The 16968-nt window shown below is 32.0% G+C and overlaps 1 protein-coding gene across 1 annotated transcript; it reads left to right on the top strand.

Moving 5' to 3' along the window:
• The first annotated feature begins 10795 nt into the window (after positions 1-10795).
• LOC107950986 (coatomer subunit epsilon-1) lies at positions 10796-16746 on the top strand. Its single transcript, XM_016885850.2, has 7 exons — positions 10796-11169; positions 11258-11347; positions 11471-11622; positions 13841-13976; positions 14056-14211; positions 14574-14653; positions 16440-16746. Exons 1-7 carry the CDS (start codon positions 10999-11001, stop codon positions 16531-16533), a joined length of 879 nt encoding a protein of 292 aa, XP_016741339.1. The 5' UTR covers positions 10796-10998; the 3' UTR covers positions 16534-16746.
• The last annotated feature ends 222 nt before the right edge of the window (positions 16747-16968 follow it).

Below are 16968 nucleotides of genomic sequence, written 5' to 3'. Positions count from 1 at the left end.
AAATACCCATAGGTGAAATTTGTGTATTTTGGTGTTTTATGATAGAATATGAGGTTTTAAATTATGTTAGACAACTTGTGCTACTCGGTTTTAAGTGAAAACGAGCAAAAAGGCTTAATCGGTAAAAATACCTAATAGTCATAAGTACATGTTAGAGTGAGAATTTGATGTTGCCATAGAAGGGAAAAATGATCAGCATGTCATAAAACATAAGAAAATAGGCTGAAGTTTAATTTACGAGCCTTGGGGAAAAAATGTAAATAAGCAAAAGTTTAAGGGCAAAATTGTAATTTTTCCAAAATAAGATTTTGGGTCAATTTGAATAATGTGAGTCCTAATTAGACTATATTTTAAATGATAGAGCAAGGAAAACTAAAATTTGGGCTAAAATGGGGAAAATACCAAGTTGTGGACGAAATGGTAAAAGTAGCCATTTTCGCATACGAGGTAAGTTCATGTGTAAATAATGTAGCATAATTGTTATTTTTAAGTTATTGATGTTAATTATATGATACGCTGATTTTTAATCGTGAAATATTATGCTTTGTGTTTAATGTTGAGTAATATGCAAATCATGTTTACTACTTGATAAATATGAATTGCTACCGAGTATCGGTTCCGATATTCCATGGAAGACGGCAAATGTGAGATCGAGGGAAAAAGCCCATTTGAACCTTAGGAATAGATTAGGATACAAGTGACATGTCACTAGGATGGTTGAGCATCCGAACTCGTTGAGTTGAGTCTGAGTTCACTTTTGGATGCGAATGTCCGAACTCGTTGAGTTGAGTCCGAGTTCGTGAAATGTAACTAGGCATCCGAACTTGTTGAGTTGAGTCTGAGTTCACTTATGGATGCGAACGTCCGAACTCGTTGAGTTGAGTCCGAGTTCACTTATGGGCGGGTTACATGGTAGCTTGGCTACATATGTGGCACTTATGTGCAAACTTTCCATGTATTCGAATTATATTCCAATGTGTTCAATGGGTAAAATTCTACTCAAATGGAGGAATACTCGAGATGAAAGGGACGTATTGGTAAGCGTTGTGAAATGAATACTTTGAACAGGTATGTACTTAACCCTCGAGTTGAAAACTCGATATAACAACAATATGGTAAGATGATAAATGAAAATGTGATATGAATGTCTTGGTGATGATTATGCAAATGATGTTTTATGTTTGCTTATATGGTTACGTTACTTGCTATTTGCATGTGAACTTATTAAGCATTTATGCTTACTCCCTCCTTTTCATTCCTTGTAGTTTTGACAAGCCAGCTCAGAAATCGGGAATGGTCGGAGGCTCGCTTACACTATCCGTATACCATCTTGGCATAATGGCTTGTATATTTTGAGTATGGCATGTATAGCATTATAATCATTTTGTATATATGGTCTTATGATATGGTTATTGAGTGGTTTGGAAATGTTTGGTAATGATTAGCCATTAGAATGGCTAATCATGATCATATTTGGTGTTATGTATGTCAAATTGCTAGCTAATCCATGGAAACCATGAAATAGGTAAAATTTACCATAAAATAGATTCAGACAGCAGTAGTGATGTGAATTTGAAAAATCACTAAAAATAGTAGAAATGGAATTAAATAATGAAGAAGTTATGGAATCGAAGCTTGATGAGTCTATTTTCATATGGAAGAAGCGAAACAGGTATATGAGCTATATTTTATGAGATGTTTAAATTTTTGTGAAACAGGGCCAAAGCGATTTCTGGATCCCCTATTCTGACTTTGGAAATTCACCATAAATTTTACAAAGATAATTAGAAGTCATTCTTTATATGTACAGATTCCTTATTGAGTCTAGTTTTATTATAGACAAACGGCATAGTCATTGAAGCTCTGTACAGGGAGATATCTGATTCGTAATACACAGAGCTCAGAGTAGTCGAACCCTGAAACAGGGGAGACTTTAACTAATAAACTGTACTAATTGGCCTGACCAAAAATTCTAGAAACAAATTAGTAGATAGATATATGAGTCTAGTTTTAGGAAAAATTTACGGAATTGGATTTCAAGTTTCGGAACTCGAGATATGATTTTTAAAGCGACTGTGATGCAGTTAGCCAGCTTGTCTGGAAATTTTAAAATGAATTGTATGAGCTATTTAATTAATGAATTAAGTCCGTTAACACCTCGTGTTCGACTCCGGAAACGGTCTCGGGTACGAGGCGTTACAAGTTCCCTTCCTGAAACAAAGCTCAAGGTAACTTTTTTATGCTTTACTCTGTATTTCATTCAATTTGTCACCTCTCTCACTCAAATCTTCTTCTTCCTTTTTTTTTGTTGAAGAATCTGTTTGGGTTTTGCATCTGTTTGTTTAATCTGTTTGGATTTTGCATCTGTCTATTGAAAAATCTTCTTCTTCTTCCTTTTTTATGCTTTATTTAAAATCTGTTTGTTTTTGGGTTTTGCATCATTCACTTTATGCTTGCTATTCTATTACCCTAGATTTGTCTTTTTTTTCTTTGATTTCTAAAGTAATAGATATTTGGTAACTTACTTTCTCCTTGTTATAGTTGGTAATGCATTGATATGTTTGCAAAGATTCTTAAAACAGAACAGAAGATGCTATAAAATTTCCCTTTTTCTTATCTGATAAAATTGAACTCTGACCTGAACTCATTTCTCATGTGATCCAACATTTGAGTTCATGCATAAGTTATTAGCTCTATATAGTCAAACAGATATCTTTCTTTCTAATTTTCTGTTTCTCTGTTCCTTTTTATAAAGTTACATTACCTTTAGTAAGTGTTAACAAACAATAGAATACTACGGTTTCCACGTTGGGCTAAAATCAATCCTTGCCAAGCCAAAAACATTTTCCACATCAAAGGGTTTGTCTGTAAGCTATAAAAGACAAGCTTCACCATAAGTTTCTTCGAGTGGGGAATCATTTCCAAAACTAGCTACTTCTAGGGATTGGCTAATTCAGTCAGCAGAAATACTGATTCATGATCACACTACCAGAACTTATCAAAATCAAGAGAATAACTACTCCACTCACCATGAAGTTTAAAGAAATTCATATCCTGGTGAAGTTAGAAGTTTTGGATGTAATATATTCTAAATTAATGTATTTCTCATGTCCATGTGCATCAGTTTAGTAGTTAAAAACTAGTTCAGCTAACTGTCACAAATAGTGAGTCCAATATCCTATAGTTTCAGCATTCTTAGAAAAGAATAAGGAAACTTGAATATTCTTCTCTTGTTTCATTTTTTTTCTCAGATCAGTGCTAGAATTGATTCATTACTTTTCTTATCTAGTCTCCATATCTCTCTGTTATTTTTAGTTGTAACAGCCCAATTTTTAGGCCTAGTCGAAACAGTGGTTTCGGGACCACAAATCCAACATAAGAAAATTTATTTTTATTGTATTTTTATGGTCCACGATTTCACAGAATGAATTCGTGAAATTTTCGTTTAAAAATTTTGATGTTTGGGCACTTAATTTGGTAAAAAGGACTAAATCGTAAAAAAGTGCAAAATGTGAGTTCTAGAAGTTAAAGGTATCAAATTGCTATTGACTTTAAATTAGAGGTCTTTATATAGTAATTGGACCATTGGATATTTGTTGGACAAAAATGGGCATGAGATAGGTGAAATGAACAATTTTTAAGTTAGGGGTATTTAGGTAATCTAGTAAATAAATGAATTAAAAGCCCAAAATAGCCAAAATTGGCCTCCATCTTCTTGCTCTAGCCGAAACCCCCATGGAAGTCATGGCTAAGGTTTTGTTCAAACTTCCAAGCTAAATAGTAAGTGATCCCTAGCCCCGTTTTCAAAGTTCTTTACATTTTTGAAGTTCCCGTAACTCGATTTACCTATTTCTACCATTATTTTAAGCTAGGGCTCATGTCTAAAAAAATTTACCCATGAATGACATGCATGTTTTTTGATGTCTAATGGTAAAAAATGAATGTTGGGTGTTAGATAAACATATTTTGTTAAATAATTTTGGGTGAAAACGTCCAAAAGAACTGTTTTGAGAAAGTTATAAAGTGTGTAGTAAGAGTGTGTTTTAATGAAAATTTTGAGATGCTATAGTCATGAAAATGGTTCTGCTAAGCTTGGGTAACAAATAAATTTAGTGCATTTCATTTTACGAGCCTAGGGGAAAAAGTGTAATTATGATAAAGTTTAGGGGTAGAAACATAATTTTACTAAAATATGATATTTGGACCACATTGAATAATGTGACTAAAAATTAGACTAGATGTGACATTATAGATCGAGGAAATTGAGGTTCGGACCTAGAACGGGGGAAAAATAAGGAATCGATGGTTAGGTCCCTTTTTTATAACTTTGGTGTCGAGATAAGTAAAAGTGTAAATGATACTACCTTATGTTATGTATTTTATATTTCAATATTGCATGAATTGTACATTTGTTTCCATGAAATTTATCAATGATGATTTTGACGAAGTTCCGATGAAGAGAAATCCCGAATGAATCTTAGAGATGAATAGGGTACAAATGTCAAAACAATAAGGTTATTAAGATTCCGTATAAGACCATATCCAAGATATGGCCTTGGTATATGATTTTGTATAAGAGCATGTCGGGGACATGGCATTAAATCTTATTGAGCCTAGTTTCACATAGAAGAAACGGTATAAGAAAAAGAATATCAAATTATGAGATATTTGAGTTCTCGTGAGATAGAGTCAGAATGTTTTTGGCATCCCATGTTCTGATTTTGGAAAATCATCAAAAATTGTTAAAAAAAATTATGGGTTATAATTTATATGCTTAGATTATATAATTATTCTATTTTCAAAAGAAACAAACGGGAACATCATTTCAATCCCGTATGAGAAGATAATTAATTTTTAGCGAAGAGGGGTTAGAATTGTCGAATAGTGAAAAAGAGGTAACTTTGAAGAATAAACTGTACTAATTGACTAAACCAATAATTCTAAAAATTTTATGGTAGGAATATATGTGAGTCTAGGTTCAAGGAAAATTAATAGATCTTAAATTGGTGCTCTATAGCTCCAGATATAAATAATTTAGTGTCTATGACTTGAGTAGATAGCTTGACTGGAATTTAATCAAATAGTGTATTAATATGCAATTATAATTGTGATACCTTGAGAGCATGTTGTAAGAATTTGGTAAAAGCTTATTAATAAAATTTCTTATTATTTTCATATTAACTTACTAATCTTTATAGCTTACTCCCCTCCCTTTCCCCATCTCTTATAGGTTAATTTTTGCTAGCTCGGGTTGGAGATTGCCAGAGATGTCCTCACACTATCAAGTTATAACGTTGGGTAAAAACGGATGCAACCCTCTTAAGATTATAGAATGTATAGGGACTAAGTCACTTTGTTAATATGTCTTTATAAGTTAGCCAAATGTATTGGCTTGTAATAGTTAATAGATTGATGTTGTGGGTAGCTATGCAAATTTACTTATATGTCTTAAATGGTCGTAAATCAAATTTTGTATACATGTATGCGCCAATGCTTTGAAGATGTGGATTTTGTTATAAAGCATGAATGCTTGAAGATTTAAATTAGATTTATTGGCATGTTTATAATTATGATTTAAATGGATAAATTGGAGGTAAACCAATTATATATATTATATGTGTTTTGGTAAGTTTGGACTTGAATAAGAGAAATGTCATGTGCATGCATGCGTTGTTGTGAGGATGCCATGCTTGAGTCTTCATTGTGGATATATAATTGTTCAATTAAGTATGTTAATTGCTATAGAGATATATAAGTGTATGTGTACAACTATGGGTCGCAAATGGCTTGGAAAATAGCCTTGTATTTGTCCACATGGGTGACACACGGGCGTGTGTCTAAGCCGTGTGTGACACATGGCCTGCCCCTATGGGCGTGTAGTCCAGCTGTGTGTTCCCTGCATCTTGTACTTTAACTTCAAATTGGTCACACGGGCGGAGACACAGTCGTGTGTCTCGGCCTTGTGAGGGACATGGCCTTGGGACATAGGTGTGTACTTTGGCCGTGTGCCCCTAATTTGGTGATGACATCATAAATAGAAAGTTGCACAGGTTGAGGACACGGGCGTGTGACCCTGTTTCATAATGAAATTTTCTAAGTTTTCCCAGAAGTTTTTAAAGTTTCCGGTTTAGTCCTGAATCATCTTTGATGTGTGTATAGGGCCTTGTAAGCCCGTTTAAGGGACGTTATACATATGTATGAATGTTTTTGATTTGGACAAAATTTTATGGTTGATTTTATGTGATTATGTATGTTTAAGTCTGGTAATGCCTCATATCCTGTCCCGGCCTTGGACATGGGTAAGGGGTGTTACATTAGTAGGTAAAAACCTGGTAGGGATGATGTGTTAGATAGGGGTATATTTTAAAGGAAAAATGAAGAGGGTTATCACCACTACCTCAAGCCTGGGATATTTAGGCTTTCGACTGTGAGAGAGAAAGCTATTCTTGTAACAAAAAAGATATGTTTTCCTTGTTCAAAAAAGGCTCCAAATGTTGTTCTTGATATAATATCCTAAAAGCATAGAATTAATATACACAAAAATCGATGTGTGATGTGTTTTTTGTTTGTTTGATGATCTACTCATCATTATTCAAAAGTTCAGCCTGTTGCACTTCAATAGTTAGCCCACTTTGCTTTGTTAATTTTTACATTATTATTACATATATTTATATTTATATACTCCTTTAATGCAGTCTTTTTTATTTTTTCCAGCTTGAAAGGTAGAGCCCTCCCACTGGACATATTCTGTGGGACTAATGGGTTTTTTATAAATTATAACCAACTCCATTTCTAGCTTCATCTATTATTTGAGCTATATATATAGTTTTCTATAACTTATATAGGGGCATGTACCAATAGTGGTCGAGTGTCTTTTTTATGGGTTTGAGGCATGATTCATGAGTGATGTTATATACAGGAAATAATGATTGACTAAATTAAGGGAGAGAAGAAAAAACACTCGGATAATTTTACTACTGCCACTGTTAATGCATTTCTTGTATTGTTCTGAGAGAAGTTGTATTGTTCTGAGTTTTAAGTATATGCTAGCCTCCTTTTTTTATTTCAATTTCAGCTTTCATTATGGATTAAGAAATTTTATCTGTCAATAATATATTATCATACATCATTAACGTGGTGTTTTTATCCACAATCATCCTTTTGTTAACTCTTAACCTTATCCTCTACTTTATGTGAATTTTGATATTATGTTTTTTCTTGTGAATTCATATAATAATACAAAGGTTGACTTGTGTATCCAATTGTATCTACAACTGAGATTTTAGTTGGAAGAGCCAAATTGATACAAAATGTAAACATTAAAGGCTAAATTTGATATTATGCCTATCTTCAATGTTTAGCCAGAAAGATATATAATGAAAATTAAAAACATTAATTAGAAGAATTTCACATTAATAAAAAAATATATAATGAAATAATACCACCATTAAAATAAATTAAAATTTAATATGATAAAATATTTTTTTTACAATTTAAGTATTTAATTTTAAAAATTATTTTGATATAAAATTTAAAATAATTAAGTCCAAAAATTTTGAAGTAAAAAAAATCTCATTAAATCATATGTACGTTCAAAAGGAAAAGTGTAATAAAAAATATTAAATAGAAGAATAAAATATTAAATAAAATAACATTTTTACTACTGCCACTGTACATCATGTCATCTACAAATAACTTTAAAAAAAAGAGAGAGAAGTGGTTGCAGTATTTATTGAAGAATAGAATAACGATATGAAATGACGAATAAGTATAGGTCCGGTTTCCATTTTCAACATTACATATGTACATTATATTATGACCAATCATTGGTTTATTCTCAAATTGAATCATATCTAATTTTAGTTGTGTCACTAAATTGGTATAAAGAAAGTAGCTTAATTTCTCAAAAATTTATTAATGCAATTATAATTAGCTTAATATGTATATATGCACTTTAGTCATGGTAACTTTAGTAATATATGTGATCTTATGAAAATCTTGCATCTTTTTTTGTAGTGATCAAATATTTGTGTGGCATTATTTTGCGTAGATGGATCGCAATCAAGATCAAAATACAATTGTCAGAGTCGTGGCTTCAGTTTTAGCTTTTGGGGCTCTTTGGATTAAAAAATTAAAAACTAGGAAGGAAATTGCTTCTCACCCTCGTGTGAATCAAGATTATGAAAGAGAAAATTATATTAATAGTATTTTATATAGTGGTGGCCAGCATTGTATTGATGTGATAAGACCGATTGCCTTTTTTAATTTGTGTTATATTCTTAGTAGGAATAATTTGTTACAATAAACTAAATCTGTGAATATTAGGGAGCAAATAGTTATTTTTTTACATATAATTGGTCATAATGTAAGGTTTCGAGTGATTGGATCTAGATATTATAGATTAACTGAGACAATTCACCGTTACTTTAGGGTTGTATTGAAAGCTAATTTGAAATTGTATAAACTAGTTATTAGATTACTTGATGAGTCAACTCCTAGTGAAATCAGAAACAATCCAATGTTTTATCCTTATTTAAAAGATTGTATTGGATCATTAGATGGAACTCATGTTCGTTCATCCGTTCCACTTAGCATTCAAGAAAGATTTCATAGCCGTAAAGAGGGGACGACACAAAATGTATTGGCTGCCATTACATTTGATTTGAAATTTTCTATATTCTAGTTGGTTGGGAAGGTAGTGCACATGATTCTCGTATTTTAAGTGATGCACTTTCACGCCCAAGAAGATTAAGAATTCCAGAAGGTAATAATTATCATTAAATACCAAATAGTTCTAGTAAGCTCATAATTTATTAGTATTAATTATGTTTTATAAAATTGTAGATAAATATTATCTTGTTGATGTTGGATATGGCATCTGAAATGGATATATTACCCCATATCGTGGTGTCCGATATAATTTAAAAGAGTTTAGTGCTCAGGGGTCTAAAAATGCAAAAGAACTCTTTAATCTTCGTCATTCATCATTACGAATCACTATTGAATGTATTTTTAAGATTTTGAAGAAACGGTTTCATGTATTAGATGTTGAACGATTTTGGAATTTTCAAACTCAAGTAGATATAGTTTTGGCTTGTTGTATCATTCATAATCATATAATGGGAGTTGATCCTAGTGATTTACTTAATCAAGGATTATACAAGGAGCCTGAGTCTAATTTGATAATACCAACTCTTACGGAGCGAGAAGAAAGAGAAGAAGCAAGAGAATGGTCTGCTAAGAGAGATAAAATTGCACAAACTATGTGAACTGATCATATGTCTAGAAATATTAGCTAGGTTTAGGGCTTAGGGTTATTGTTTTTATGTTATGTGTGTTTTAGTATTAATTTTTTTTTGTTAATTTTGGTTGGATAATGATATTGAAATTATTATGTCTTGAATTTGTTAGATATTGATTATGTTTTAAGCTTGTTAGATATTTAATTTATTATGTTTTAAGCTTGTTGGATATTGAATTTATTATGTTTTAAGCTTGTTGGAAATTGAAATGATTGACAATGACAATTATTAATGTAGAATGGGTAAGGAAAACAAAGAACGGACCTCCAAGCAATTCAGGTGGACAAAACCGATGAAACATCTTTTTCTTGAAATTCTAGCAGAAGAGGTCAAGAGAGGAAATAAGCCTTTTAATACTTTCAAAGCAGTTTCTATTAATCGAGTTGCCGAAGCTATTTCTGAAAGATTTCAAGTCCAATACGATGCGAAGCATGTGGAAAATCATTTGAGGACTGTAAAAAACCAGTGGCAGATTATATGCACAATTCGGGGTGAAAGTGGTTTTGTATGGGATGATAACATGAAAATGATCACATGTGATAGAGCGATATATGATGCAGTAATGATGGTAATATATGTATATATATGTTAAGTATATTTCAATTGTTTTTACTTATTATTCTAATTGTGTATAATATCCAACAGGCACATAAGAAGTATGAACCATTTTTGAATAAAAGCATTGACCATTATGATGAAATGGCTTTGGTTGTTTGCAAAGATATGGCAACAGGGAGTTTTGCCGGAACATTTACTAACGTAAATTTGGATGATGGTAACCAAGATTCAGTGCCTATAGACTACGACAATGAAAAGACTGAAGAGGTAAGAACAAAAGTATCTTTATCTGGTACATCCAAACGTAAACGAAAAAATGTTTAAGAAAGTGTCGTTGATGAACAAATTAAATTTGTGGGTGAACAACTTGGCAAAATTATTAATGCTTTGGAATAATTTACTGCGGATAAAACACTACATCTTTATGAAGAAATGATGTTGATGGAGGAAGAAGGATTTGATGATGACTTCTTGTATTCTATGTTTGATTATCTAGTGAGTCATGAATTCGATGTCAAATTTTTTTTAGTTATAAGTAAGAAGTATAAGAAAATTTGGCTTTAAAAAATTTTTCAAGGTTGAAGATATTAATATTTTAATGTAGTGTAATATTAGTTATACACTTGGATAATGTTATTGTTATTATGTGGTGTATTACTAATTATGCATTTAGATAATATTATTAATTTTTTAGTAGTAATTGTGATTTGGAAGCTAATTTATAATTATTCAATCCTTATTTTTTATTTTTTTATAACACAATTACAAATAATTTATTTAACTTTAATTATTTTTAATTTATAATGGTTAATATTCTAACTTAATAATGAAGTATTATTATGTATTTAATTTAATTTATTTATTTATAAATAAATCATCACAATATATATTAAAATAATTTAAAATATAAATTTATTAATATACTTAAAAACAGCTTCTCAGTTTCAGTATATCTGCCAAACAAATATTATTTTCATTTTCCAGCCGCTAACCCAATAGGTTAATAGATCTGTCTGATATATTATTGACAGAAGAAACGGAAGGAGTCAAGACAGAGTTGAAGATCTGAAAAAGGAAAAAAGCATTTGTAATTGTAATTGTAAATTGTTTCGAGATCTCTGTGTATAGACAGTCTCAAATGGCAGCAGCTGCAGCACCAGATCACTTGTTCCATTTGAGGAACAATTTCTACTTGGGTTCCTTTCAGGCTGCCATCAACAACAGCGATCTTCCCAACCTCTCGCCCGACGACGCCGTTGAGCGCGACTGCCTCGTCTACCGCTCTTACATCGCTCTCGGCAGCTACCAAGTACCCCCTCCCTTTTGTACTCAATTTCATATTCTTCTTCCAATGGTATTTGCAAATCTAAAACTCGTTTTTGTTTCTCTAATCCCAGCTGGTGATCAATGAGATCGACTCCGCCGCTACCACTCCTCTCCAAGCCGTTAAACTGCTGGCCCTCTATCTCTCCAACCCTCATGATAAGGTGAAATTCGTTTTAGATCTGCTTGAATTTTATTGTTATAGGTAAAGATCTGCTAGAACAATGGGAAAAATATGTTGTTTTGATAGAGGATTATGATTGGGTTTTGCTGAATATCGCCTTTAGGAATCAACAATTGCGAGCTTGAAAGAATGGTTAGCAGATCCAGCGATTGGAAGCAATGCCATATTAAGGTTGATTGCTGGAATCGTTTTCATGCATGAAGAAGATTATATTGAAGCTCTTAAACACACCAATGCTGGTGGCACCATGGAACTGTGAGTTTTATTATTCGACTGCATTTTCATTCTTGCTTGGGTTCTGTTATCATTGATGATGCTGAATTCAGCTTCATCAATTCTTGTTCTTTGTTCTATATATGTTCAAATAGGTGAACATTGATTTGCACAGTTAAGTCATCTACCCTTCTTAACAGTCCGGATTCTCGGGCATAGAAGAAAAAGGCTCATTAGATGGGGTAAGATTACCTCCCTTTATATACCTTGAGACTAGCTAGGGCACATACGAGACATAAAACTGTAATTCCACTTGAATCAGAATTGTTAACACCTATATAGCCCTAAATCCTGTGCTATTTCATATTGGTCCACAGTCAGCAGTTGCCCCATTCAACGTGCTAAAATTTAGACATTTGATAATAGAAACATGTCATTTTTCTTTTATTTTTTTCTGTAAATGAAAGCACACTGAAATAGTTATAGACACTAGTGTAGAAAATGGATTGAAGTTGTAAAGTGCATTACTAATCTGTTCTCTTGAAAGGGGGGGGGGATATTAACCCATGCATGTGGTGTAAGCGTTAAGGATTGGCTTTCCTATAAAAAAGAGACCAGTTGATAACAATGTTATTACAATAATATCAATGTTTATCCACTTTCCCAATCATTGAAGATAATGTGGGAGTGGCTAGTTTTATTTTTTATTTTCTTTGCAGCGAGGGAAAGAAAAGAAAAAACAGTGCACATCCAATTTAAATGGATCAAAACCGCTGCATATTGAATTTCACCTATTTATTTTACTTTATTCTGGTATACCATCCAAAAACTGAAAATCATGTTTTACATGGAAATCACATATCATAAAATATTTTAAATCTAAAGAAACAGATCCTATATCTAAAAAGATGTCATCTCTTCAAATTACAAGATACAATAGCAATAGTAGATAAGTTTCAGTAACACATTTTCTATATTCTGATTCAAGTACTGCCGATGCTGCAATAGATCCTCCATTGTACCGAATGGAAACATGTAAGTTTGTACTTGGTAGTAGTGCAAAAAGAATTACTTTTGGTTGATACCTGACTTGCATGTTGCTGCATTTGCCTTGCCTCTATGTTTGTGGTCAGAGGTGAACATACTGCTTTCAAATAGTTGAAGTACAGGACAGGATTCTAGGTATATAGTGGTAAGTCAGATGTTTAAAATTGCAAGTTTTGGCTGGATTTCATTGAATATTTCCTCCTAGGAACCCACTTGTACGGGCTGACTGTGACCTTCGAGATACCCCCTGCCACTGTAGCTAAAATGTTGAGTCTACTATGGTTTCACAGCACAGATTTGGCTCCGACTTCTTTGTCCCTCATATCTATAAATTAGAAAATATGGAACAATAATACAGTATGATGGGTTAACTAGGAACTATGTAAAGAAATTAGGTTCTTGCATGTTGCAGGTGATTTCTACCAGCATGCAATTTATTTTTACAAGGAAATATAGCAGTGGCACTACAATTATTTCTCTTTCATTGGTATTTAGTTGGTATAAAAGAACGTGGACTATTTATGTTTCGAAGCTCTTGATACTTTGTGAGCTTGATGCTGAAGGAAAACTTTTCTAAATAAGGCTACTTAAGTAAAAGCCAAAATTCATAGTTAAACCACTCCAATGGTGGTCTGCATCACCTAATTTGTCAAAGGCTGATGTTATGTGAACATTGGTCACAGTCGCCTTTGCAACTTGCAGTGCATTCCGTTTCCCCAATACACTAGCAGTCTAATTGGCTGGGATGCTGCATTGGATTGGCTCACAGTTCCCTCTTTGGATTAATTTTAAAAGGAATTTTGCTGATAGATAAATAGTAATTAAGTAAATTCATAAGCTGGTGACAGTAAAATCTCTTTCCTATGCAAATTCTCTCATCTCTCCCACAAATGAAATTTTCATACGTAAGTTTGTATAGCACTGGCTTAATACTGCATTTCTATGAGAAGTTTTCCTACTCGAAAGTTGTTGAGTTATTCTGTAAAATCTTTGTACCAAATATACTTACAAATGTGAACTAGGAGTTGCTATCCAATTCATCTAGAAAATGCGAATGTTCCATTTAGTGGGCCTCTGAAAAAGAATTCATTTCCTTCTAGTGAATTTGAGTTGACTCTTTGATTGCTAAAGTATAACATCAGCAACGTATACATCCAGAAGCAAATTGGAACCTCTGATTCATCTGTTGAAATTTTCTGTTCTCCGTTTTCAGTCATGCATTGAATGTGCAAATTTTCATTAAGACGCACCGGTCAGATTATGCAGAGAGACAACTGAGGGTCATGCAGCAGATTGATGAGGACCATACACTGACTCAACTTGCAAATGCATGGTTGAATCTAGCAGTGGTATGAGATAATTTTCATTTTAATAATACTATAAATGAGAAATGATGGATATTGTGTAACATTTATCCTACCTAATCAGGGTGGTTCCAAGATACAGGAAGCTTATCTGATCTTCCAAGATTTCTCTGAGAAATATCCAATGACTGGTTTGATCCTAAATGGGAAGGCTGTCTGCTGTATGCACATGGGAAACTTTGACAAGGCTGAAACACTGTTACTTGAAGCACTTAATAAGGCAAGATCAAATTGTGGAAATTAAACTTTTGTTTTCTCTAGATTTAAACCTATGATTTGGCTACTCTTTTGGTCTGATTATGGCCCCGTGAACAGGACTGACTACAGTAAATGTGTTTCATGATCATAAATTGCTCTGCCAAACTTGATATGCTTTAAGTTTCTGTTTCTGATATAACCTCTTAGTGATGTCAAATGATATTGAATTTAACTCTTGGATTTTCCTCTAGTCCATTATATTCCTGTCAATTTTAAAGTTTTGGATGCATCACGGCACCAAATATTTCACTACCAAGTTTCATTGCTTTGAATTAGTTGGCTTTTATATAACTTTGTGATAAGGGGTTGTTTGTCAATGGATAGGATGCAAAGGATCCTGAAACTCTGGCCAACCTGGTTGTATGCGGCCTTCACCTCGGTAAATCATCTTCACGTTATCTAAGGTAATCCAGTTATTCGTTTCCTTTATCTTTGTTTGTCCTGGCTTTTATTGTTGACTACTCCCATATCAGTTTGGAAATTTCACAAGTTTTGGTAACGAATTCAATACACTAATAGGAGTTTCCACCAAAGTACCTAGTTTGGATTGCCTAGTTGGTAAATGATTAAGTTCAGGCATGTCCGTTTAAACTCAGATTCAGCATTCCTTTTAATCAATTTCGTGGTCCATATTCACTAAAGTTATCTTATTTTCATGTATTTCATTTTTGAAACATAAGGTAGGGCTTGAAAGTCTTGCAAATTTGATGCATAGGTTGCATTTGTTTCACAGAAAACGGCTTCCAGAAAGTGATTTCTGAAAATGCTAGTATTTTCTGGTATTTAGACGATTTTGCATAAAATATTTTCCATTATTTGACAAACTTTTCTGAAATCAGTTTTTTAAAGTTGTTTTTAATGAAACAAATACAACATAAATATATTTGCCATAAAATATTATAGTAGCATTCCTTTTGACCGTCAAAATTTATTTTTATAATAATTAATATCTTATATAGAATTAATAATAAACTGTGCCTAATTAAAACTTAATTTAGATTACATATATTACATATATGAGAGTGAATAGTGGCACATTAGAGTTGGAAAAGATAAATGAACTAATAATGATTTAAACAAATATTCATATTTATATAATTAAAATATTCATACTTTATACTATAAAATATCTATTACTAAATATTTATAAATTGTAATATATATTTATTATTAAAATATTAATATAAGTATTTTTCAATGACATATTAAAAATATTATTGTTAAAATTTATTATTAAATTAAAATTTTAATATTCAATAATTTATTCAAATAATAAATTACACTATTAATTTATTAATTTATTATATAAATAATTAAATATGTATGTTTAATAATATTGGACATTACAATATTTGATATTAATATTTTAATATTTTGAATAGTTTTAAAAATAAAAAAAATATTATTAATATAAAAATATTTGGCTTGATTCAAATTAATTTTTATATAAAAAATAAAATTATTCATAAAGTAGCTATTTTTTGAAAAATGGCTTACCCTTTTCAAAATAATACGTCAATTTTCAGAAAAAAAAAAAGTCTTATTTTCTATTGACATGTAAGTAATTTTTCTTTGACCAAGTTGTTTCCATTAAACAAATATAGGAAAATGCAAAAAAGTAAAATAAAATTCCGTAATTCATTTTCTTGAAACAAGTGTAAATGATGTTAGCTGGTGCAAAAATAGCTTTTCCTTTGAATTTTGCATTCACCTTATTATTCATGATGAAGATGGCAGGTGCTCTAACCTTGAATCAATTGAGAAAGGTAGACTTTATATATGTACCTAAATGCATGTTATGCATGTATTGTGAAGAGTATTTCAATCTTAAATTCAGTAGGTATTCATGCATGCTTACGTTACAAAATTGGATACTTCAATTAGGTAAGTTGAAGCAGCATTTCTGTGTGAAGTGAACATGCAGGTTGTTTTCATTTAAATGTAGCTTGTATATTATTTTTGTTCTTTTTAATACACCAGAATATGACCGTTAATCAAATCAGTTTTCTATCTGAGGCGGCTTCAAATCTCAATCCTTAGTTCTAAGCCGCTTGTAAAAAAGAAAAATGAGCAAGTCTTAGACTAATTTATACCGACTGGTGTTCTAGCCAGATCTTAATTGAGATGCTACATTGTTGATTGTTTTGGCAAATGCTCCCAACCCTGACCTTGTGTTTGACTTCTTGGCAGCCAATTGAAACTCACACATCCAGAGCACATTCTTGTTAAACGTGCATCATCTGCGGAAGACAGCTTTGAAAGAGCAGTGCAATCAGTTGCTTGAAGAAGTGGAGTTAGTTTTGTTTTATTCTACAACTGCTCTGACTGCTATTCTTTGCCCTACGTGAGTCTATGATCAATTATGAGATTGTTGGCAAATTTAGTGCTTGCTCGGCAAAATAGAAGGGTACTTGGAAACATTTGGATTCTATGCGTTTTTTTTTGGCTGTTTGTACTGTTCTTAAAAAACACTTGAAATTCATCATCGTTTATATCACTCCGCTATTGTTTGTACTGTAGAAAGAAAACTTTTTTAAGTTCATGGAAATTTTGGGTAAGGATGTTCTTTATCGTAATTTGATTAAGGCAACGGGGTTTAGGGCCAAGCTTAAATGGGCGTGGGGTACGGGATGATATGGAAGCTTATCTTACTATTTAAAAAAGAAGAAGTTATTTTTACTAGATTATCTTAACACTCATTATAAGGGAGAAAGGAAAA

Source organism: Gossypium hirsutum, chromosome A02, assembly GCF_007990345.1.
Source record: "Gossypium hirsutum isolate 1008001.06 chromosome A02, Gossypium_hirsutum_v2.1, whole genome shotgun sequence".
NCBI lineage: Eukaryota > Viridiplantae > Streptophyta > Magnoliopsida > Malvales > Malvaceae > Gossypium > Gossypium hirsutum.
The sequence above is the reverse complement of the archived record's forward strand: the minus strand, read 5'-3'. Positions and strand labels throughout refer to the sequence as shown.